The 26,986-nt window shown below is 37.5% G+C and overlaps 1 protein-coding gene across 1 annotated transcript in view; it reads right to left on the reverse strand.

The window, feature by feature from the left end:
• Trdn (triadin) overlaps positions 1-26,986 on the reverse strand; it is a 302,783-nt gene that overhangs the window by 131,778 nt on the left and 144,019 nt on the right. The window contains exons 11-12 of the mRNA XM_005389153.2: positions 14,661-14,720; positions 11,932-11,994 (exon numbers count right to left, since the gene is read on the reverse strand). Coding sequence (XP_005389210.2) covers positions 11,932-11,994; positions 14,661-14,720 — 123 coding nt within the window. The remainder of the gene's footprint in view (positions 1-11,931; positions 11,995-14,660; positions 14,721-26,986) is intronic.

Here is a 26,986-nt window from a genome sequence, read left to right on the forward strand (position 1 = left end):
TTGGTTTTAAAATATTCAAAATTATGCTAACATGTTTTCTGGCAAGGAAGTTTTGTACTGACACATCTCCTTTCTAAATCTGTTTAAGTAAAAATAAAATTGTTCACCCTCTAAAGCAGGCTACCAAATAGTAAACATCTATGAATAAATATCAGTGAAAAATTACTGTTCCCCTTAAGCAATTGTACAGCGAGTTGAGATCCATCAAACATACAATTTTTAATATACAATTTATTTAGTAGTTTTCAAACTGCTATAACAGTTCCATAACTTCATAAGGTTTACTAGGTAATGAGCTGTTAGGTTGGAAATTAAAAATTCCAAGTGCAAACTAACTTAGACAAACAGATGAGTTGGTTAAATCATGACATTCTGGCAGGAAGTCAGGGATGCTTGTTTCCAGGGATACCTGAATGTTAGGCTTAAAATATCATTGAAATCTACACTTTTCTCTTCCTCTATATGTCAGCATTATTTTCAAGACAGGCTGTCACAACAAGGGTATAAAAGTGAAAAATAGCATTTCTTAGACTCCCTCGATCTTACTCCTAAGAAAAGAGACCATCTTCCTTTTGTCCTTTATAAAGTGTCTCCCAGTCAGGACTGCAGTCGGACCCAAGTCACACACTCACACTCGTGGGGGGACAGCAGGTGGAATAAAAGTGATAATTCCAAAACCCCACCTACTTCTCCTGGCTGGAGCTCCGGGAGCAGTGCCACTCACCAAATGAGCAGAGAAATCTTGATGGGAAAAATGATAACTGCCCACTGTCAATTTTTATTGACTCCTTAGTCATTGGTGTTTACTCATCAGTTTTCCTTTAAGCAAGATTACGCAAGATTTTAATCTGTGGTGTTTGTACACCCTCCCTTTCTGGATTCCTGGTGTCACCAATGCATCAAAATGCATAAAAACTGTCTCTCAAGCTGCCATCTTTAACTCCTTCCTCCCTAACTCTCCTTTCTCGTTTCTAATTGGTTTTTCTGCTCTACTTCTTCCCTTGCTGACGTTCACACATTCATGCCTTCTCACCAAGGCTAAATCCTTTCATAGAGGTTGTTTTATAACAAAGTTGAAATCATGCCTTTTCTCATATGCTTTATGTGCTACAGTCTCTCTAAAAACAAGAAAATGATAATTCCTGAATTAATTCTCTTTCTGTTTGTGGTTTATAAGGAATGATTTGCTAAAGACTTCACACACTGATTGTGCCTGCCATTTTGACAAAGTTTGAGTGCAACTAGAACTCAGGTGAAACAGCAAATTAAAATTTGCATATACTTGTGAAATCCAAAGGCTGAGGCCAAGTTTGGGTAGAAATGGAGGCAATTTGTCCAGGTGACAAATGAGTAGAAATGGCAAGAGCGGGGGGATTAGAACTTCACTTAATGGCTGCGCTGTATGAGAAATGCCGCTGTGGTGTGATCTACAGTCACTAGCTCATGAATAGCCTTTTAGATCATTTAGGAAATTTGAAACTCACTCTAGATAGGAGGAGTGGAACTGTGGAAGCAGACGCAGGTGACCTTCCCCCAGCCTGGGCTCTAGAGTAGCTATGATAAGTAGGACATGGATAAGAAATAATCTTGCTCATTTTAAAAGTGGTTGAAATGTTCTGGATTTTGTATTTGTTACAGTATGACCTTGCCTATAGATCCAGAAGTGGTGGTGTCCAAACTGGGTTGCTTCTTAAAGACAGTGAAAAGGGTCAGTAACTTAACGTATTTCAAAGGTGAGGGAGACAGGTTTTAATAATGGAGTCAGAGAGGAAAATGTCTCTAGATTAGAGACATATAGGCTTAAGGAAAAAGAAAAACAGCTGTACTAATTTATCATTGAGAAGTAAAGAGCTAAGGATGTGTGATCCATTCAGGAGGAAGAGAGGTGGGGAGGGAGAAAGAGAGAGAGAGACACAGAAAGAGAGAGAGAGAGAGAAAGAGACAAAGACACAGACAGAGAAAGAGAAGATCAGAGGAGCTTTTTCCTCTTTGAAATGTATAATAGATATTTTAAAGTATAAAATAGTATATAATAGATACTTTAAAGTATATTTAATAATATATAATAGATACTTTAAAGTATAATATATAGCAGTATAGTATAATAGTACACTTTAAAGTACCATATATTATATAATATATATACTATAAGATAATATATAATATACAGTACACTTTAAAGCATAATACATAATATATAATTGTATAATACATAATATAAAATATAAAATAGTATATAATAGATACTTTAAAGTATATTTAATAATATATAATAGATACTTTAAGGTATATTCAGTAGATATTTTAGAATATATAATAGATACTTTAAAGCATATAGTAGATATTTAAATGAAGAAGGTGAATAACTAATTGGATTCATAAGATATGCTTTAAAATGTGAATGCTTAAATTTTAAATAAAAAGTTACAGATGAAGACATATTGCCATTAATTCCCTCTCAAAAGACTTCAATTCCTGTCAGACACGTTTATCTCATGGCTCTTGCCAGTTTCTGAGGCAGTTCTGGAGTCCTCTCTCGTGAGTGTCTTTAGTTGCTCTGTCATGGCTGCCTCGATGTCCTCAGTTGGCTCAAAACATTTACCTTTCACGGCCATTTTAACTTTGGGGAAGAGCCAGAAGGTCCATGGCACCAGATCTGGTAAGTGAGGTGGACGAAGACGCAGCATAAAGCTTTTAAGAAGCTGCTTTTCCGTGACATGGTACTTAGCATTGGCATTACTGCATTACTGCACCTTGTAAAGAGAACTCACAAAGGAGGGCTTTCAGAAATGCTTCAGAAAGCGGTAAGAATGATGGAATGACTATGCTCAAAATAAAGAGTAGCATTTTGAAGCGAATTAATGACAATATGTTTCTCACTGTAATTTTTTTTAAGTTAAAGCATTCACTGTATATTCTGATCACCCTTTGTGTGAGAGTGCAGATCAGAGGGCCAACTTTAGAGGCAAACATTTATGAGTCATTGACATAAAAATGATGCTAAGACCATGCTCACCATGGTCACCACAGCCTATGGTCACCAAGAAAGCAAGAACAGAGGAGCGAGGACATGGAATCAAGCATGAATGTGCTCCTGATTTCAGACCCCAGGAAAGGAATCAGAAAACAGAGACCAAGAGCGTAACCACAGAGGCTAACAGGAAGGACTGTTGTCAACAGGCTGAGTGTGGGAAGCACCTTTGGCTGTTAAGAGATCTTGGGAACAGAGAATGCACTTTTCCACATGGTAATGTGGGAACTGGCAAGGACGGTGACGCAGGTGGGAGTCTGAAGACCAAACACACAAGAGAGCGGAAGGAGGTTGTAGGCATCATGAAGAATTTAGCTCCAAAGGCGATCTGATAAATGGGCAGTGACTCAGGAAGGGTGTGCTGGCCACAGCCGGATATCACTGCTGGGAATGTCTGAGCGAATCTGCAGGAGAATTGGGGGGTATGATGCGCCCAGCTAGCTAGGTGAGCATGCCACATTGTGCACAGTGGAAAAGTTTTTTCCTTAAATAGGAACACGGGCCCATTGTATTGTGCTGTGGACAGCCAAGGAAAGCAATGCAAGCACAGAGATGAATGTGTAACAGATTTGATGTGTAACAGATTTCAGAGCCCACTAGGGCACTTTTTATTTTATTTGCTTAAATAAATCAGAAGAATATTTTAGAAACAGGTGGCAGAGGCTAGGAAAGAGAACAAGAAGGGTCTAGAAAGTGAAGTGTCAGGAAGGGGAGACTGAACTCTTTGGATTCCATTGCTAAGATGTCATGGAACCACCAGGGAGCATTGCCTCACTAACCCGCCTCAACAGTTAGCCCACAGAGGTCTGCGAGTACCCAGGACAGCAGGGCTCAGCGGGAAACCTCCGGGAACTTGGGTGTATGCGACCATGTTAGAAAGAAGAGGGACAAGTAGTTCAGAATGTTCTACCGAGAGATGGTTCTCCAGTGCCACTGGGTACTTGTCATTTTTTAATCCTCTGATTTGCATAACTTGGCTCTGTACCCATCTCAGTGTCAGTGCAGAGTATTCCAGGACAGGAATTTTGCATTTCTCCTTCTGATGTATTTCACATTATCTTCTTGGCCTGCTCATAACTTTGACTTAAATCCTAAGGTTAATATTGTGAACAGATATGGATAGTGACCAATATAATATGTACATATTTACTGAGACAAGCTATCTTTTGGGGAAAAAAAGTGTACTTTTAACTACAGAAGTGTTATGTGCTCTTCCAAGCCTTCTTCAGTTACTTATAACAAACTTCCTAAAAATTAATTATAATTATTTTCCTGACTAGAAACTTTTATCACTTGAAGATTTTTCCCTGTCTTCTTGCAGCATATATAATTACTAACATTTCCCTCCTGTGTTAAACTTATTGCTATTGGAATTTTCCTGAGCACGGTTAATCATTATTCAAGGCCCGTAATACACTGTTTTTCCATGTCGTTGGTTTATGCAGGTGTCAATATGACGAGTTCTGATCACATCCAGAGTGATGTTTTATGCTGGACTAGACAGTCAGGAGAAATTTGTGAATTCAGGTTATATTCAATGCATATTTGCTATGGCCCCATTTCCTGGAATTAACTCTCGATTATAACTTTTATTTAAAAAATAATTATTAACCTTCAAGAAGAGTTAGCCAAGGGGCCGAATTTAAGACAGTGATAATAATGATACAAAAGCTAATATCAAAGGTGAAATAAGACAGATATCCATTTCATGGGAAGATTTACTTTGGAGAAATAGAATTTTATGAGCCTCCTTACATGTAATATAACCCTTCGTACTGCTTGACCTACCCACATGGGGAGGAGATAGCCATCCTTCTCTGCACATTTAAAATTGTGTACTTTATTTACTTAAAAGTGCCCCACGTCATCTTAAACATCTCATATTTTCTTCTTTTACCTCATTTATAGTGATAGAGGTAAGATCAGAGATACTCGAGGGTATTTTGTTAAGTTACAAGTCAAAGACTTTCCTACAGTGCTCCATTACATTTCTCACCCTCACGTCTGTAGACAACTATTATCTCACATCACTTCCATGGTTACAAAGCACTTGAAAATCTCTTCTCTTGGCTTTGGTCAATTTAGGTATGGTGAACGCTTTCAGTACAATCAAGTGGCCATCATGAAAGCAGAGTTGCAATGCAATGGGGCCCAGGAATGGAAAACTGACTGAGAAGCCCACTGTCACCATGTAATTCAGGAACCCATTAAATCAAAACTAGAAGATAATAATTAGATTAGGTCATATTTGTGCTGAGTTTCCAATTGTTTGCCTGTCTGAGCTAATTTTTAAAGAATTTATCTATTGCATATCTGAATATAACTACTACAACATCACTCAACAGCATGTGAATTACCTATATTTAGAATTAGATATTAACTAGCACATTACTATAAAATATCCTGTAAAAGATTTTATCTAGGTTTCAGTGGTTTTGACAAATAATCCTCCTTTACTTGTCAAGCTTGCCTCAATATATATTTGCAAAACACATAACTCAAATATAAAATGATTTTCAAAAACCAAATGCTTTTCAGAAGGAAGCAGATGGTTTGATCAGAAAAAGCTATAATAATCTCTTCTCAAAATACAAGGCAGAAGAAAGATGCTTTTTAAACTTAAAGTTAACATGAACACGTATCAGTGATGATAGCATTTATTATTTGACCCAGTTATATATGTAAATACAAATATTTCAAGGATTTTATTTTTAATTACACATGAATTTAAAAACTTTTAAGCTGTTATATGTTGAACAAAATGCTACTTAATATTCTAAAGCAAAATGAATGATATTCTAGTGTTTGGAAAAATAAAATTTAATGATATAGTTAAAGTGATAACCTCCTGTAAAAAATTACTTGCCATTTCTCAAGGGTAGAAGGAAAATTTGCAGAGCAAAATCAAATACTACAGGTTTAGTTCATACAGAATTCAGTATTATTTGTCAACTGAAAGTATTCTATGAAAATAGATATAAATATATCCCCTTCAAATAGCATGAATGAGCGGCTGGGGATTTAGCTCAGCGGCAAAAGCGCCTGCCTGGCATGCGCAAGGTCGTGAGTTCGGTTCCCAGTACCGGAGAAAAAACCAAAAAAAAAAAAAAAAAACCAAATAGCATGAATGAGCTCCGTACTGAAGTAATTTTACCTGGTGAGTTCAACACCACTAAGATATTTTAGTGTACAGTTCTAGCAGGCTATTGTTACTGAAGACGTGAACCATGAAGAACACAGCTAAAAGATCTGCACCAACTTACCCTGGAAAGCACAAAGCACAGAGTGCAGATATCTTTGCCTCCTGTTGAGACTTTCTGATCTAAACACTTATTAATGTTAGCGTTCTCACCCGCACTGCCTAACCCTGTACAGTGTACTTTGCAAACGCTGGCCTCTCTTCCTAAGGAATCGGTATACATTGCCCTTCAATTCCTGAAAATGTGCACCCTTTACGCCTGGAGCATCTGTGACATTATCTCCCCTCAGAAAAGATACTTTCCTCCCTTGCACTTGTCAAACAATGAATTCTCATCAAACGTCATCTCTGAGATTTCTGCTTATGTGTGCTGTCCCTGGAAGCCTTCATCTCTCCCATGCTGTTCCTGTCTGTCAGGCTCGAAAGTGACCTCCTGAAGTGAAATTGGACAAAATACGATTCTTCCCTTGGTCTACAGCCACAGTTACCCCTTCCAACTTCTCCGCTTTCTCTCCATTTATTTTGCACCTCTCATTCCAAGGTGCCTTTCACCCTTCATCCCCTGACGTCCTTTCTCTTCCACACACATCACAGCTGCCAAGGGCTGTCCCGCAAAGTGGAGGACTTTTTGCTTCTTGAAATATCCACTTCTGAAATACCTGGATTACTGTGCACTTTTGCTTTAGAAATTTTTTGCAATTCCTTTCAGCTTCTTGATTTGCCCTGACTCTAGATATTGGAGTTCTCCTGGCCTTGGCTGTGGGTTCTTTTCTCTTTCTTTTGACACAGGCTCCCTAGATAAGCATAGTTATTCCCAGGGCAAAAAATAATCTATAGAGATGACCAGCTTTAAAACGTCTGTCCATAACCTTCCTTTACACTTTTAGTAAAAATTCAAGTGCTTGTCTGTGTCCTCTGCAGGTGTGCTATTCTGACTGCTCATGAAATATACACATCCATGTAGCAAATATGTACATCATATTCACACATCACAAAGCTGTGTGCATTAGTGGATAGACCCTACAGCGTGTCAGATCTCAGTTTAAGGGCTCCTTGTCAAAGGGCCCTAATCTAATACAATCTTTCTGTATTGTCCCAAATTTATTTCCTCCATCGTCCTTACTCCAAGCTGTGCTTAGGGACACTCTTTCTCCTTCTGCATTGTGTGTGTTCACCATCAGTCTGTAAGCTTCAGCAGGGTAAATCTATGTCCACTTATCCACCTTTGTACACTCAGCACTTAGGAGAAAATTTGGCGTAGAACAGGCGTTTGGTACATATTTCTAGCTGGAAGGTGTGCACACAAGGTGGGTGTGATGGTTCATGCCGGTAATCCCAGCACTCAGGAGACTGAAGCAGGATGGCTGAGCATTTAAAGCCAGCCTGGACTACATAGTGACTTCAAAGCCATCCTGAACTACATAGAGAGACCCAGCCTCAAAAAGCAAAGTCTGTACACATGAGTGAATTTATTAATTTGTCCCTTTCTTACAGTTTACTTTAGAAAAAAAATTTCAGTCTTCTATTCAGATAATTTTTGGAAAAAATCCCATGGCAGTTGTGATAACTAAATATAATTTTATATAGTTACCATTAATCAATCATTATGGAAAAATTATTTTCAAGGCTGGGGATGCAATTGAGTAGTACAGCACTTGCCTAATATATACAAGGCCCTTGGTTTAATCCCAGCACCACAAAAATTATGTTCATAATTAATAATCTTATAAGCATATATGTAATGGCAAAATTATCTCCAAAAACCTTATCACACCTCCAAAAATCAGGCAGCCAGAGAGAAATAGAACAGCAGAATGTTGGCTTGTTTTTTCTGCTGATCTCTATAGTTTTCCAGGGTTATAATATTTTCATTATAAGATAAAGCAACACAGTGATCTTTTTAAGGCACTGTAACCTCATCATCAAGCACTTAGAAAATTACTTCTTAAAAATCATCATCTTGTGGAGGGAAGAGAAAATGAACATCCATGACCTCCCTCCTCCATGGGTCAAGTAAAGACCAACATAAGCTTCATTCAAGTGTGTCTTGGGAGCACTTGGAATGGACAAGTTTCAGGTTTTTGAGGGGACTTACCCACATGTTTATTACCCAAACAATTTAGGTCTTCAAAATCCATCTCACGTGAACTTTACCTTCTCAGACATTTCTTAAAGTGTTACTACTATAAATACTAGGGACATAGGCTTTCAACTCTTGTCCTCCCCTCTTCCCAGCTGGAGAAATGGGAGTGCAGACTCCTTGTAGGTGGAACTCATCCTGGAGATGTTCACTGCCAAAAGTTAGATGCACCTACATGAAACTGTCAAGAAGTGGCCAGGCAAACCACCCGAATGACTTTGCAAGTGAAGATGTCAGTGAGTTTCTGCGGTTGGCCTGCACATTTCCAATATCTGGCCACTGTGAGTATCAAGGAGACAGCTGTGATGAATGATCTGTTTCACGACCTTTGCTCAATAACCCTGTACCATCCCCTTGATTTCAGTTCTTCCTGTCCTACCAACAATTGCATAGGTACAGTTCTCAGTCTACAGTCTCCTGGTATTAGAGATAGCAAATGTTATGTCTAACACTGAAATCCAATAAGAACACAGGGAGATGTTCTTAATTTTTTATTTCCTTGGTTGGTTGCTTTTTTTCATAGTAAGAAATGTACCTTATAACAAAAGAGTCCTGGTGATTTTCTAATTTCTCACTATGCTTTTAAGTGGTGGACTTTTTTACATGTATAATTGCAAGTATATACTAAACAAGATATTATCATAATTAACATTCTTGTACCAATTACTCAGTTTCATCTATTATTAATCAATAGGCTGATGATTTTGTATCATGTAGTACACAGCCTACATTTTCCCTAACACAGATGATTAGCTCAGTATGATATCTTGGTTTCATTCTGTGAGGGGCTTTTATCTCTGAATAGAATTTGAGCCGTGGTTCCTTTTGTATTGCACACTAAATGTAAAAATATAAATAACCCTATGTAGTACATAGTCCTATAAGTCATATAGAGGTTCACATAAATATAATAAAATATCACAGTAAAACATATATTAAACAAGCTCCTAGGCATATCTTCAGCTGTGTACATTTGCTACTATTTAGGGGCACAGTGATGATATCATATACATGTATATCATATGCTTTACCATATTTCTTTAACTATTTTAGAAAGAAAAGACATATGTGCTCAGGCTTCTTAAGATTTTAAATTAAACTCAATTTATTTCATTATCTCTCTAAATTTTTATTACTCTCATAATGAGCCTCAGACTGGCCATTTTTAAACTATATTGCTGTTGCACAAAAATGTAGAGAATTCTTGCACTTTAAGGTCAATTTTCTTTCTTTCCCTCTTTCTCTTTCTCTCTCTTCCCTGTGTCTTTCACAAAAACACATACAAACTTTGAGCATTTGAGAGTTAAGGACTTTTAGTAAATTATTTAATAATGCAGATTTCCATCAGGAAGTTGCAGTGATTTGCAGAGCCTATGGTACTTTATGTACTCAGAATCAAACTGGTTTCAGGAAGAAGGTTAGCTGCATTTAGGAAGGCCTGGCCGAGCCGCCCTTCCTCCCTCACCCCGTGATGGCCCTGCTTGCTATCTGCTTCCCTGGCTGAGCCTTGCTGCTGGGCGGCAGCCCTGGCCATCCTCTCTCGGGGCCTGGACCCAGCCTCATGTTGACACTAGGGCTGCGCTAATCACACAGGTCCTCCAAGCACACACCGCCTCCAGCTTTCCCAACCCTCACTGTGCACACATAAGTGCTGCCTTTCCCCACAAAGTTAAAACCCAAACGAGACAACAGTTACACACACACACACACACACACACACACATGCATACACACACATCACTGACTTTAGTCAGAGTGAAATGTTTCTGGTTTTATGCTGGCGCGAACATGAAAAACTCTTCATGGATGTTGGTTTAGGATTTCCATCTGCAAATCCCTTTGTCCCGCCTGAGCCAGTGAGGAGCTCCTGGTCCTCTCCCACCCAGCCCTGACCTGTCGCAGACCCACTGACCACAGAGTGTCTCCGTATCATCAGTCAGAACCGTGCTTGTCCTTTCATTTGATAAATTCATATTTCACCAGGAAAATAAACAAAATTTTAGAATAAGATTCATGAATATTCAAAAATACAATAAAGTCTACAATAATGCACCTTTAATAATAGAAATGGAGAGGTGGGTAATTAGCAATCAACTCCCAGACCCACACAGCACCTGGCTGTCTCTTTCTGCTCCTTTTATGAACTATGCTATCAGGCAACTCCTAGTATTTTATGCTTTCCTCATTTGTACTGTGGTATTGACAAAGCCTGTCATTCCTATTTGCTACCTGCTAAGAATAATCGTTATTAGTTTGGTGCCCATACTTCTCTTCTGTGGAGTATTTCCCCAGTACCTTTACCCCTCATGAGCTAAGGGATGACTTGTACCCAGCCCCTGCATGTCCATCTGCCGCCCACAGCAGTGCCCGCTCAATGCTCTCTTTGGCCTCTGGCTCATCCAAGCTCACATACTGCCTCATTTTCTGGGGTATCATTTTCAGTTTGCTATTCCACAGAGAAGATCTGGAAATTTCAGGTTGTTAATAGCTGCAAGGAAATAGTGTTTATCCCATACACACAGGGTCTAGGAGATCGGCATTTTAAAGGAGGACAATTCCTTCATAACTCACAGGAATGGAGTGCCTCTGATTGGAGGATCTTGAGCATTATGGACATGTTGGAGCAAAATGCTTGAGATAAGAATACTTGTCACCAAACCATACTATTGGAGATGAAAACCTTTCCATGTAGATTTAAGCCTTTACATAAATAGAAGCCAATATTCATGTCTGCATGAGAATAAAAATAAAACTAAATTTAAAGCAAAAAATCTAAGCTGTTAAACAGTTGAATAACCCAGATTCTTTGTGAGCTGCATTATTCTCTCTCAGCTTCGTATCTTTGAAAAGCCATGTTGTTATGTCATGTAGTTCTTGTCATTTCCCTGTGTCTTGGCCATGACAGCCTTTCCTTTGACCAGGACAGACAGACTTCTTCCTGACCCCAGGTGATGAACCTCCCTTTGCTTATGGCAGTTCTGTTACAAAATGCTGTACTGCAAATTGCTTCTCTACTCTAATATGTAAATTTTTTTAATAACCACTTCCAGTTTTGCAGACCAAGGATGGCTTTCTCAGAGGTCTGAGAACCATTTTTTGGAGTGCAACCATCAAGAAGATAGTGTTGCTCTCCCTACAGTTTGTGGGAGGCGAAGAGCCTGACTTTTTAACCACCTTGCACCAACTTGTAAAATTACATCTTCTCATTGGATACATAGGGGAGAACATTTTCCTTTTATTAAGACCAACATGCAAACAAGGGTGGCCTCTCATACCCTAGTCCAGCTCTGACATGCTCTCCGACCTTTGGTTTCAGTAGATTTGAGTTCAGACTGAGTTCTGATCCCTCCAGTTGACTGGAAGAACTCTGAACGTCTTCCTTTAACATGGTGTAGTACTTTTTTGTTTTTCAGTTTTGGGGAATTTTGTTTCAGTTTTTTGGTTTGACAGTCTACACATTGGAGGATTTACATAACTTTCCACCTTGTACATGATGCACCACGATTTTTCATGGAACAAACATCTGGAACATAATCTAAGGAAGGAAACAAAGAGCAATACCTTTTCTTTTCACATCAGCAGCAGCTTCCTTTTCACTTTTCCTTTTAGCATCTTCTTTGTCTGCTGGTAAGATAGGAAAGTTATAAGCCTCTACCTTCTTTTATTTTAAAATTTTTTATTTTAAAGAAAAGAGTAAAAAAAAAAGAACAGTAGCAAAATACAAACAAAACAAAGCAAGGACTTTAAAAATTATATGGGGTTTCAAACCAAATGATAGGGATTAACAGTGGTTGTTATATTACATATTGTTATCTTCAATGAAGTTGCTCAGATTACCAGATGTAAGAATAGAAGATTAATTAAATCATTAAAGGCAATAAGAAAATAATAATTTAAAAGAACATTAGAGACAACACATCATTTCACTAGACAGGATTGTAAGAATTCACTAATGATTGTTATACTGCAAATTGTTGTCATCACATAAATTGCTCAGATTACGAGATATAAGCATGCAAAATTGGTCAAAATATTTAAAAAATTTCATCATTAACTATTCCCCTCCACAAACCATCAGACACCAACAGTACAGTTATACCACTAATCCATGTGTGTGTGTGTATATATATATATATATATATATATATATATATATATATATATATATATATATGATGCCTTAGTACTTTCTTTTTCTTCTTTCCCTCATCCCAGTTGTTCCTTCCTTTGAGCAATTTCTTTCCCTTTCTTATTACCTATTGTACATTTTGGGTTTTATTTACTCTTTCATATTCTTACACCAGGGAGACAATGTGGTGTTTACATATGTGGGTCTGATTTATTTCACTTATGAGTATGGTCTCTAGTTGCAACCATTTACGTATATAAGCCTCAAGTTTATCTTTTTTTATAGTGAGTAATATTCCATTGTATAGAAATACCACATCTTTTTTATTCATTCCTCAGTTGATGGGCATTTGTGCTGTTTCCAAGATTTAGCTATGACAAATTGTGGTGCTATAAACATGGGCGCACATATATCACTGTGGTATGACATTTTTAATTCTTCTGGAAAAATACCCAGAAGGGGAATAGCTGGGTTAAGTGGAACTTCTAATCCTAGTTTTGTGAGGAATCTCCAAACTGATTTCCACAGTGGTTTCACCAATGGACACTCCTACCAGGAGTGGAGAAGTGTTTTTTTTTTTCCCCCAGCCTCTCCAGCATTTGTCATTGGTTGATTTCTTAATGATAGCCATGCTTTGTGGGGTGAGAGAAATCTCAATGTTCTTTTAATTTGCATTTCTTGAATGACTAATAATGTTAAACATTTAGGAAGCAAAGGAAAGGCAGGAGGCATCACAATCCCTGACTTGAAATTATGCTACAAAGCTACTGTGATAAAATCAGCATGGTACTGGCAAAAAACAAACCTGAAGATCAATGGAACACATAAGAAGATGCGGACACAGCTACAAACACACCCAGTCACCTTATTTTTGACAAAGGGGCCAAACATGTTCACTGGAAGAAAGATAGCCTCTTTAATAAATGGTGCTGGAAAAACTGGGTTTCCACGTGCTGACGACTAAAGCTAGCCCTATCTATCACCATGCACTAAACTAAAGTCAAAATGGATCCAAGATCTATAGATCAAAATAGAAACACTAAATCTACTGGAAGAGAAAGTAGGTAAAACTCTCAAAGACAAAGGGGTAGGCAGGGAGATCATGAACAAAAACCAAACTGCACAGGAAAAACTTCAAAGAATCAACTACTTGGATCTCATCTTATTGAAAAGTTTCTGCACATTGAAAGAAATCACTAACAGAGTAAAAAGAAAACCCACGAATTGGGAGAAAATTTTATCCAACTGCCCCTCAGACAAAGGACTCCTATTTAGAACATATAAAGAATTAAAAAAAAAGAGGCCCCCAAAATTCAAAGACCCAATCCAAAAATGGGCATCTGAGATGAACACACACTTCTCAGATAAGGAAATACTAATGTCAAATAAATATATGAAAAAATGTTCAACATCATTAGTCATTAGAGATAAGCCTCTACCTTCTAATGCTTACATATTTCAGGGTGCATGTAATTGACCCATAAATGAGAAAGCTTGCTCTTTCTGAACAGATTAGCAGTCTAGTTGCTTTCACTCCAAAAGGGACATATTATTTCTAAGGGAAAAAATTATTTCATAAGAGTGGAAACATTAAATGGCATTATTAATTATGATAGAAGTGAACTGATTTTTAAAAATATACTAAAAGGAATATAGTGAATTTCCCCCTGACCTCCCAAGTCACTGGAAGTATGTTAGAAGCACTGATAATCTCAGAAAATCTAGGGACATCAGACGAGCTATCTGAAAACAACCAGTTTAAAAAATAAAACAGATATAGCAAGTCACTCCCATATTCTCTTCTTAGTACATAAAATAATCAGCCCTCTTTATCAAATTGAATTAATGAAATAATAATCTGTATTCATGTAGATGGTCAAGAGAGATAATAAATTAAATAAAATTGAGAAGCCATTCCTAAGGAAATAAAAGTTAACCAGACATTCATAAGTAAAAACTTCAAATTCAATTTTATTTAGAAATTTATTTTATTTAGAATATTTTATATAGAATTTATTTAGAATATTTAGAAAATCCAACACTGTCAGTAATGACAATAAAATTCTTAGGAGAACTTTTTCCCTAGAAAACAACCTTTGCCAGTAGCATAATGGATGGATACTCATTGGTTCATGTGTTACATAGCCTTTAAATTCTTTACCTTTCTTTTTTGTTTCAGAAGTAACTTTCTTCTCTTCTTTCTTCTTCTCATCTTCTTTCTCTAGAGAAGAAAAGTGAAATATTTTCTTTAGGAAAATTTAGTACACATGGCAAATCAAGGTTGAAAGGAAGCATTGGTGAGTTTGATTTAGCTCCTAGACATTTTCGTGATTTTCAACAACAGTTTATACCTTTCCAGGCAGAATTCTCTTCATTTGTAAAATGACAATACGTTCTCAAAGTTGGCTAATATTCACCAAGTTCTCTGAACTGTTGTGGGCTCACTGTAAAAGCATAAAATTGTATGCTGCTAATGTTGTTCCTAGATTATGAGCAAAGCTGAAAAATTTACTTGTTTAGTACCTAATGTGGGATATTTATAGAGAGAATGAAGAAAAGTTTCTTTTTTTTTTTTTTTTTTTTGGTTTTTCTCCGGTACCGGGAACCGAACTCACAACCTTGCGCTTGCCAGGTAGGCGCTTTGCCGCTGAGCTAAATCCCCAGTCCCCGAAGAACAGTTTCTTAAGAAGGAGACTACACATAAGCTGAAAGACTCAGCTTTTGTTTTCATACACTCAGTTTAATTAAATCAATGGATGAAACTATATTTTGATTTTGATGTTTTTCCAGTCTGCTTCTTGTCTACCAGCATGTGTAGCCTGGTGACATTTGTCTGGCAATGTGTTGGGGACATGACTTCCACTGCCCTTTCTGAGTGGCTGTATCAAGGAGAGTGCTCAGTATTTGCACCTAGAGTTAGCACTTGCTCTGATGGCATGTAGAGCTGTGTGGCACCCTGAAAGTCAGGGAAGGATCCCCATTCCAGAAATCTACAGAAGCCTGGTCTCAGGGGCAAAGCAGGAACTTCAAGAGAAGACGCACCTCAATCATAAGGCAATCAGACATCTTTGGACACTTTGCTGGTGAGCATAGTTATTTCAAATAATAATAACATTGTGCTTGGACAGAGTGGTTGAAATGGAATGTTCGGTGATTCTAGCATTGTGAGCAGGAATAAGAGGGTTAATGTTGGGTACCGACTGATCTTTTTCTCTTGTTATTAGTGTTATTTACACTATATTGAGGTGTCTTTCTCTTTGACATTTTTCATTTGTCTGTCATTTCAGGAGCTGATGTATTCAAAGATTTCCATTACCCAGAACCATGATAAGATTGTTATTATGCTGAAGAAATTCAATGTGCAGTGCTAAAATGAATGCTTAAGTTGTCTACTAATGACTGCATCTGATTAAATATAGGAATTAATTCATTCCCTGAGGTATAGAGCTTTTCTACCTACAAGATCAAAGACACTTTCAGTGTTGGAAGTATAATTTATAAAGAGCCTCTTTTCATGACTTCTAGACAATCTAGTGTTGTGGAGAAATATATTCACACTTCATCTGAAAGTGTGTGCAGTGTCCCGCTGCAGCTCCTCCAATCAGAAGTACGAGGCAAGAAGTCAATGTTTTCTAATTCTAGAGTTAGAAATAAACCAGTTCAAATCCACTTTGCCTTTTGCTAAAAGTTTAGGCAATTATAATATGCATATCATCTTCAAAATTCAGAATAATATTTTGAAGTGTCATTACATTCCAATTTTATGTAACAGGGAATTTTTCATCTTATCTAAATAAATGCATAGGCCAGGGAATTGAATAGACATTTTCAAATACTGCCATCTGATATCATGAATCAAGAAAGGGGTTCATTAAATTACAGATTAATTACATATATTTCTAAGCCCACGTTAAATATCAATGCCATAATCACAATAAGATCACAACTCAGTATCCAGATCCCTATGCTTCATAATATAGATGAATAAACATTACATTTCAAAATCTGGGCCAATTAGTTCATCTTACATTGAAGAGTAAAAGTAGATATCTGAGGTCAAAAGGTAGAAAACATTCTTTTCAATTTTTAAAAGGAAAGCTCTTGCACAGTAAGTTCTACTCTTTAAATTAATATAGCTGGGATTTTGCTGTGGTGATACAATACTCTCGCCGTAGCTCAGACTGAATCAATGCTTCCATTATATACCCTGCAGACATTACAGCCATTCTCTGTGAAAGTGGTGAATAAGAGAAGCTTCCAGAAAGCAGGTATAAATAATATACTTTAATAACACCTTTATGAATTAGACCTTTAAGCTGTCATTACTTTATTCATAGCGAGTTTCATTTCAAACATCAACTTCTGAAGATCCTGCATTTCTTCAAGCACGATTGCCTGTGTTCTGTAGGTGATTTGGCAGCAGTGGAATTACATTTTTCATTTACGAAAGAAATACCAATTTAATTAGAGCCTTCCTGGATGTAAAAGTAACCATGTTCCTTTGATGGAAAGTCTTTTGCCTGATACTTTTCTCCCTCAAGAGTCAAAGGTTTCCTCCCTTCCTGCAGGACTCTGGCACACACATCCCAATTCCTCCTCCTCTTCCTGCTCCTCGTCGTCCTCCTCCTCCTGTTCCTCCTCTTGCTTCTCCTTCTCCTCTCTTTCAGTTCATTTTGTTATGTTTGCAGCAGCTAGAGAAAGATCAGAGCACTTAACACCACTGGTTTTCAGAGGGCAGCAGTTAATAGTGCCTTCAAGATGTCAGCGTATCAGCGTATCACTTTTCTCTGATAACAGTGTCACACACACTGAAATGAAGTCCTTGGCTCCGTCAGGCCAAGATCACAGGAAAACCTGGCCAAGAGAGGGAAATCCTCCCAACAACTCAAAGCTTTGAGCCCACAAATATGTTATTAGCTTCTGTATAAGTTAGTGTGAGATGACAGAAAAATTAAACGACTTACTTTTCTACTTTCTAAGCCATCACAATGAGCTTTTCTCTTCCTTTTCAATGTTTTTATGCTATCTCAAAGCCAGAAAACACACAATAGTTAGTTATAGTTGTGAAGTTTTCTAAGATATGGATTCCTAGCAAAGCAAGGAAACAAATGCAAATCATTTTGGATTTCTTCTTCCCCTTTTTGCCTCTCTCTCTGGCCAGTGTTGGTGACCTCTTGGTTCCAGTCAAGTCAGTAGGACTTGCTTCTTCCATAGGGAGGCATTCCAGCATTCGTGTCACTGCCACCTTGCTTCTCTGGAGTGATAGATGTTGGCCTGCACCCACTCCCGGTATGACCATTGCATACAAGCTGATAAGGTCAAGTACAGGAGAGACTGTCAGAATGCCCAGTATTATCCATGGAGGAATGTGGGCTCCTAGAGAAAACATGGGGCTGCCCTTGGAGACGTTGGTCTGATTTCTGCCCCTGGTCCTTTCTGTCTTTGTGACACTGGGCAGTGTTCTGTGACATGCCAAATTTCATTTTCCTCATCTGAAAAATGGTGCTAATAAAACCTACCTTGATATTGTGAGGAGTAGGGAGGGGTGTGCTAAAGCACCTGGAACACAGTGGATATTCAAAATACAACGACAGGAATGGCCACTTCCACGATATTTTACAAATGATAAAAAGCTGACCAAGGGGCTGGGGATTTAGCTCAGTGGCACAGCACCTGCCTGGCAAGCGTGAGGTCATGAGTTCGATTCCTGGTACCTGAAAAAAAAAAAAAAACCCAAAAAACAACAACAAAAAAGCTGACCACATGCCATCTTTAATACTTGTTCTAGGTGTGACATTAATTGACCCTTTCAGTAAATGCACACTCTTATTTTTTTTATATCCACAGTCACTGTTTGTATTTTTTAATGGAGAAACTTCAAAGAAAGGGTACTTATGTAGAAATAAGCATATTTTGATGTGCACTGTACTGCAGTGGAGGCAAAGTGGATTCCTGTCTGAGTTTTGCTGGAGTTAGTAGCTATTGTCTTATGAAACTAAAGGCAAGTAATAGGTCTTCTGTCTCCAATCGTAAAAAGTAGGGAGACAGTGCAATATATTTTAGTTCTTCTTCTCCTCCTCATTGCTTTTTTCCAAATGAAATATGCACTATCTTGCATTGATTATCTAATTTTGCTAATAATAGGTAACCTAAAAATGTGTAGTGGTAAATAATTATTGTTTTTGTATGCATTTGATATGGTTTAAATTTTTTAGAGGAAGAGTAAAGTTCAGTTTAGAGGCTTAGACTGAATATGCATCTATCATCTATCATCTATCTATCTATCTATCTATCTATCTGTCTCTATCTAATGTCAGGTGGTGACAAACCTTACTAAAATGACACTTGTTCCATAGAATTAGAAAATTCAAAAGTGAGAGGCAGTATTTCTTTTGTTAGTGTGAAACAGGGGTAAATAATTCTTATTGAGTAATAATGGAGAGATTCTTTACAAAGTGAGAGGGTTCTGGGCCAATGAGAGACAAACAATTTTTGGCAGAGTAAAAGTATCTGCCAAGACCTTGAATTTGGAGCATGCTACAGATGCACAGAAAGCTTCGTGGCAAGAGCTATGAGATGTATCCAGAGCAGCTGTAGCAAAATATTGCTGTTCATGATGTGAACCTCCCACTTCACAGGAACTAACACCAGGGGATGCTAGCAGGTTTTCTACAGAGAAGTTTCATGATTCTAAGTCATGGTTTAGAGGGGACTGTGACGATGGGCAGTAATTAGTGTTCATCAATTAGATGACTGGATTTTGTGATCATGCTGTAAGGAAGAGCACTAAGAGTGGGGGGAGAATTCAGTAAAACATTGCTCCCCTAACTCTCTCTGATTTTATTTGGGACTCTTGAAGTCATGAAATAATGAAGACAGGAACCTTGTGAGATGACTTCACTTTACACTATAGTTAGATTGCTGTGAGAGCAAAGTTCTCTAAATTGAGAACTTCACTTGAATTTGCTATTCAAAAAGGAATGCAGACAGAAAGATCATTTAATATATTCAACATTGCAAAACAGATTCTATATGAATTAAATTTAATATTTCAGGTGTATGAGGTAGATTTCTCCTAAATCTTTTAAAAATGATAAGGTCCTTTCAGATGAATGATTGCCTTAATCTTGGATAGACTATACTTAGAAAGACAAATCTTATATATAGAAATGAGACACCAGAGCCAACCTAGAGATAGAATAGATTTTATTTTCACTCAGGCCTTTACCTCACAGCAAGCAAACACCTAACTAACGTTTGTTTTGTACTCAAATGAAAAATTACATCCACAGCAACTTGCCTCTCTGGATAACTCAACAAGAGCAACGCTGCTTCTTTGTTCTTTCTTGATGCTCTTTTTTGGAGTCTTAAGAAAATTTCTTTCGACCCTTTTAAAATTTGATGATTACTTGCTCAAGGTCTCTGTAAAGTTTTGTAATGTGTTCTTTTACAAGGGTAAAGAAAACACAAATACAGGATTTCTTTCTAACAGGTTTTCATTTTCAGTATCATGTTATTTGTAAAAGATTACTTTCCCCATATTCTATCTACATACCTTTTCACATTTGTCTGTAGCTGCAAATGGATTTTGAAGGCACTTCATTACATTTAAAATGTCAAGAAGGCCTGAAACATTAGAAATTGAGCTTTTCCTTCTCATGACTAAATTATTGGTATTCAGAGAAAAAGTTGGTTATAAATCAAAGTCAAAATATACTTTAAAGTACCATTTCAAAGATATTGCTATTTTATAACAGATCTTTGAGAAATTTGGATTTGATGTGCTAAACAAATTAGAAAGACTCAATAGTTATTTGTGAATATGATTTGACTTTAAAATTACCAAAAGTTTTTAGTGTATTGGAGAAAATTAAAAGTCTGAAGACTTTCAGTTTTTAAACACATACCTAATAGATAGTAACTCTTAAAATGAAAATAATTCTCCATTCTAAAAATTCAAATTTTCAAGTTGTGATAGTTGTAATGTTATATTCAGGTTCAGTTTTACCTGATGAGCTACATACATTTCATCATATCTCATGGGTTAAACAAACTAGCAGCATATTTTTCTGCCTTTGCTTTCTTAATAAGGTGTATTTTACTTATGAAAATGTTTGCATTCAAAGCTCTGGTGTAGCTGGAGCAAGAATCCCTGTTTTATTTGCTGAGTGAACAATTGTCAGGATTTTTTACTCCGTTTGCCCAAAACACATGTGGTCTGGAAGATCCAGCCACTTTCCTCTTTGGTTATAGTGAGGATGAGGGATGTCACTGGCAACAGCTTGCATAGTAGGAAAAAATATTTATATTCAATAGTTACAAATAGCATGTAGATGTGTTCTGGAAGAAACTGGTACTGGTACATTACAGGAGCTGTGGAGGAAACCCTTTCTTTCATACAAAATGTTTTGTGAGGAAAACTTGCTGGTGCAGCAGGTTCCGATTTGGATTCCAAATTGAGAATGCAGTTGGAAGGTCAAAAGCTCCTAAATGTTCAAGCATTTTATCTCTGGCTTACTCTTAGGTCTGTTATAGGACAAAATTCAGGAAAAAAATCTATTTCTTGATATAAGCCAAAATGTTGTGAACCAGCAATTAAGAGAATTCTGGCTCTGATTTCGACTATGGTATCCTTTACTATGTTTCTTCCACCTGCCGTCCCAACCCTTGATGCCAAGAGCAAGAAACCATACTAACGGACTGTGAAACAGCAGAGCATGGAGTTGCACTCCAGTGTGTACACGGGCCACCCTTTCTTTACCTGTTCATCAGCTGACTGACACCTTGGCCCCACTCTTGGGATAAACATAGGAGTCCACATATCTCTTTGACAAACAATTTCATGTCTTTTGGGTCAGTATCCAGTAGGAAGATTACTGCATCATATAGTAGTTCTATTATATCTATCTATCTATCTATCTATCTATCTATCTATCTATCTATCTATGTATCTAGTTATACACATTCAAAAACTAAGTTTTATATATATATATAGATAGATAGATATGAACATCCACACTATTTTCTATACCTGATGTGCTAATTTATATTCCCACCAGCATAAGGGCTTTCTTTTCTTCACAATTTATATCCCCACCAGCATAGGGGTTTTCTTTCCTTCACAATCTCATCAGCAGTTGTTATCTTTTGTCTTCTTAATAAGATCCATTTTTATTGGAGTGAAGTAATATTTCACTGTGTCTTTGATTTGTATTTCTCTGATGATTACTGATATTGATCTTTTTATATACTTACTAGTTATGTGCATATCACTTTTTTGAGAAATGATTATTTAGTTCTATTACCCCTTTTAAAACCAGAGGGGTTTGTTTTTGCTATTGAGTTTTGAGAATCCTTACATATACAAGATACTATGCTTTGTCATGTGTAACTTGCAATTATCTCTCCCATTTTGTAGGTGGTCTGTTTACTGTGGGATTTTTTTCCTTTTCTCTGAAGAAGCTTTTCAGCTTGACCTAACCCCACCCCTGTCCATGTTTACTGTTGTTTCCTGAGCTTTCTAAGTCTTACCCCTGCCCATTCTAGATTCTCTTCTTAATTGATCTTCCCAAGGAATTGTTAACACAGCTACTGCCCTAAAACTATTTTTTCTTCTAAAAATCCCCAAGAAAAACTTACCTTAGCCTATTCTGTACCACTTGATTCTTTCTTTTAACCTCTTTGTCACCATACTGATCCTGTGTTTTCTGTTGGGAATTAATCTTTGCCCATTAAAATTTGAATTATTGTAACTTTTGGATACCTTCCAAGTCTCCTGTTCACCCTCCCTACATTGAAAACACAAATACTCTAGAGCTGACCAGACCAATCTAGAATATTCCTAAGAAGCAAGAGTGGGGCAGAAAAGTTGTGAATACTTAGGTTAATATTTGTGATTCTATCACTTATGTAAATAATAATGCTTTTGAAAATATCTTTTATAAGTCATTCAAAGGCAAAAGTTAAATAACATAAATAGTTCAATTAACAGTGTTATATCAATGTTAATTCCTCAATTTTGAAAAAGTAACCAAGGTTTCATAAGATATCAACCTTACAGGAAACTTGTTGAAAAATATACAAAAATTCTCTGTTTTATATCTGTTCTGCAAATGTAAAACCACCACAAATAAAAATTTATGAAGGACAGAACAACAATACAGGAAGGAGTATGTCTCAGAAGTTAAAATTCATTTTTACTTGAATTTTGGTTGATTAGTTTACAGTAAAACAAAAAAAATACAATACTTGTATTGCTATACAGAGAGAAACAATGAACAAGATAAAGAAGTATGATACAATTTAAAAGGTGAAATAGATCTTTGAGATCATCTATTTCAAAAATAACACCTTATCAGTGAGGAAGCCCAGGCATTGCATGGTTAAAGAAATTAACATAGCCTTTTCCTGGGGACTTTAACTCAAACTTCTCAGATATTTCATGTATAAGTAAAACTGAAAATGTGGAGGCAGGAGTAGGTTTTGATGCTGTTCTAATGGACAAATCTAACCTGGTTGGCCTATGTTCTAAAAGGCTCTGGAACACCTTGAACCCCTAGACATTTTCATCTTTCATATTTTTGCATGCTTGGCTTTTTCACTCTGAACTCTGATGATGTTTGAAGTGGTTATCTTTATGCATCAGTCTAGTGAGGCTATAGAAATAGTTATTTGGTCAAAGATTGATGTAGATACTCCCTTGAAGATATATTTTAGGTTTGACTGACATTTATTTTAGTAAACCTTCAGTAGAGAGGGTTGTCTTTCATCATATGTGCAGACCTCAGGCAATCAAATGATGCCTTTAGAGAAAAGACTGCTGTCCCCCAAAGGAATTCTGCTTCCATGCTCCCAAGACTCAAGATTAACTCTTCCCTGATGCCAACATGCTTGCATGTGCTGTGAATTTGGGAGTTGTCAGTCCCTAAAGTTATATAAGCCTATCCTTTCAAATAAATAAATCTTTCTCTTAGGGAGAGAGAGAGTGAGAGAGAGAGAGAGAGAGTGAGAGAGAGAGAGAGAGAGACAGACAGACAGACAGACAGAGAGAGACAGAGAGAGACAGAGCGACAGAGAGTGTAACATATAGATGCATGTCCAATAAGAAGGTTAATTCTGTTTCTCTGGAGAAGCTTGACTAAATCAGTATGTCTGCACATTTTCCTTCTTGAGTACACCCTGCATATCAAACAGACTCATATCCTCATTGATTCACTGTTCAAGTGTATTTGGAACCTTCTCTGAGTGTTCCTGAGGTCACTCTTCAGTAGGAGATTGAGAAGTGTTATGGGGAATGGTTTTGTTTTATGATTCAAAAGAAAATAGGAATTAGCGGGTTTTAAAACAAGAGCAGAAGTTTTAAATACAGGTTTCTTGGATTTTTAATATACAAGTGTGTGTTGTGAATGTTCAACAAAGGCATATGACATATTTTGCCAAAAATTTTGCCATGACAATCTTTTTCCTCCCAAGAATGTCATGTATCTGGAGTTCCTTATAATATACTTCAGGAAATGCTGCAGAAGAGCTAAGTTTATGACTCTAGTGTCTGTCTCCCTCATCTGTATGCTCAGACTCCTCTACAGTGTCCGGGTGTCCATCAGAGATGACCACACATGTGAGTCAAGCTCAACCCCCAGAGTGTGGGAGTTTCTATTTTCTCTCCGGATTTCATGTCTACTGCAACCCGTACGGATTGTATCACCCAACCCCCAAGAGCTTGGTGCTGTTTCTTTTGCCCTGTGGGTGCAACATGAAAGGAGACAAGAACGGGGGAAAGAAGAGATTACCAGGCACATGTTTCCTAGCTTCCCCTCTGCTGCACTAAGAACAGTGGAAGGAGGTGAGTTTCCCTCCTGAAGAACACAGTGCTCAGATGATCCATTTAGGCATCTCTTTACTAAGGTCAGAAGATTTTCTGGGGTTGTGAATGATTCCATCTCCACTGTCTGCCTCTTTCGGGATAGGACTAATAAGGGCTTTCTGCTTAGTGTGACTCCAGGGTGCAGCCCCATAACCCTACAGAACTTTTAGAAGTATTTCATGTCCAAAGCTCTCTTCATCACATATTTGAGTATTCCAGGGACCCTGATACACGCAGCAAGCCCCAGATTGAACTCATGATTATCGCTTTAAACTTGTCCTGATTCTTAATGGCATTCATAGAACTTCAGCAATTATGCCAATCCCTAAACACTTAATTGCCATTCTAAGATAATGGAAGTAGGCTGTGACTTGTTAGGAGACACCTGGATTCCGAGTGCAATTATGCCAATTTTAGATCTGTGTTATCTTGGGCAATTTACTTGATTTCTCTGTTCTTTCTATAAAATGATTACATCATATTCACTGCTTGGAATTGTCTTGAGGGCAAATGTGGTTGTTTAGAACAAGAGTAGCACAATTTTCCCCATGAGTAGTAGCCTCTTAAGTTTATTTTATCTTTTCATCTTTCAAGCCCACAAATTCTAACATGGAAATGGAATCACACCACTGTCTGTTTACTGGCATAAGCTATTCACAGTCTATGAGGAGGTGTAAATGTTTTAGCTATGAGTACAGAGTCTTTCAGGATATGGTCCCAGTCCTGTACTAAAAATAATATGGGTTTCCTGTATACTGACCAATGTCATAAATGCAATTAAATCATTATCTTCTATAGATATTAATAAAAATTACCATAAAATTAATGGTTTACTCTCTGTGTAAGAAATTACCTGATATAAACCATAATGATAATAACAGCAACTGAATGGCTGAGTGCCTAATTGTGCTAGTTGTTAATGAGTTAAGTTGTTATACGCATTATTTCATTTACTCCCCTTAGCAACTTTCTGAGTTAAGTAGGTACTAAAAGTAGTTTGCTTTAAACAGTTTATCAAAAACTATAAGTAAAGGTCAGTTCATTAAAAAGCACCAAAACATGTGACTTCATTTCATCACAAAACAAAGAAAAATATTATATTGGCCTAAAGTTCAATAAAACCTATGTGTCATAGAATTAATGGAATAAGAACTGAGGCCAAATTTCTATTTTATTATTTTATGTTTTCGGCTCCTCAGGATCCATCTCACTGAAGAGCTAAGGTGATAAACTTCTTGGTTTAATAGAATTGTAAATAAAACATTACTAGCTCCTGTAGAACATTGTCCTCTGCTGCACTCTATGGTAAAAATTTATCTTATATTAAATTTTGCATGATGCTCCTTTCTCCTCTGTATCTGCATAAATCCAACTAACTTACTCTTTATGACCCGATACTGCTCTTAGTGGTTTCACTCCATAGCCTTGCCTCATGCATATCTCATCTTCCCCCAAACTTTTACAGCCTTTATGAGCTGTACAACTCACTTTTGCATTTCAGTTATAGTGCTTCATAATGTTACTCACTGCCCGAACAAACCCGACATCCCTGCTGAGCAACAACTATCCTTACAGCTCTGCAGTGCTGTGTACACCTACGCAAAGCACAGAGGCTTCCCTTTGTTGTTAAGGTAGCTCCTTACCAAGAGCCTCAGAAACACAAGGGACAGATACAAAGGCTGAGAGGACCTTCAGGAACCATTCAGGTCAAGTCCCCAGGTTTGCAAAGTGAGACACAGAAATCCTAAGAAGTCAGTTGATTGGTGAAGATTGGATAACTGATTACTATGTAATTTGACTTGTTCCTCCCACATCTGTGTCTCAGCCACTCTTTGCAAATTGGTATAAAACTCCTGACAGCCACAATGTAAAGGAGGAGGGGTTTATGTGGCTCTCAGTTCCCCGGACTTTAGTAGGTGGCTGACCGGCTCCAAGGCAGGAACATCATGGCAGAAGTGCGTGGTGGAGCAGAGCTGCTCAGTTCATGGGAGTCAGGAAGCAGAGCAGAGGAAAAGAGCACCAGCCAGGGACTGGCCCGCGTCCCCTACAGGCTCCCCACTGACCCCTCCTCCGCCTGGGCCTCCCCCTCACAGCACACCAGCTGTGGCCAGTAGATGAGTATCAAAGCGCTGAGAAGTACGGAGCGCCATGACCCTTGCACGGCTCCAAGAGTTTCTTAACCCAGTCACTAGATAACTAGGAGGAATTTGAGCAGGAGGTTTTGTGAAACAGATTTTCTGCCTCTCTTGGTGAACGGGGCCTGAGCAACACAGACTGAGTTTGTCCACCTAGTCCAAGCAAAGGAGTGCAGGTCTTTCTCAAGCAATACAGTTCTTGGGTGGGAGGTTAGTGGAAATGCTGACCAACATTTGATGGTAAAATCACACCCGTGGTAAGTGTTAAACCCACCATAATATAAATACCACAAAATACTGTTTTATTAGGAGGAAACACCCCACACAGCACTGCTCTATTTGTGTAATACGTGGGTCACTGTTACATAGCCCTATAAAGGTCTGGGCTTTTCATCCTTAGTGATAATTAATTCTGTATCAAAATTTAAGCATTTTTGAAATATTATGAGAATTAGTGCTATATTTGTTAGGTCCATTTTTAAGTTAATT

Source organism: Chinchilla lanigera, unplaced genomic scaffold (assembly GCF_000276665.1).
Source record: "Chinchilla lanigera isolate Chin_1 unplaced genomic scaffold, ChiLan1.0 scaffold00035, whole genome shotgun sequence".
NCBI classification, from domain to species: Eukaryota; Metazoa; Chordata; class Mammalia; order Rodentia; family Chinchillidae; genus Chinchilla; species Chinchilla lanigera.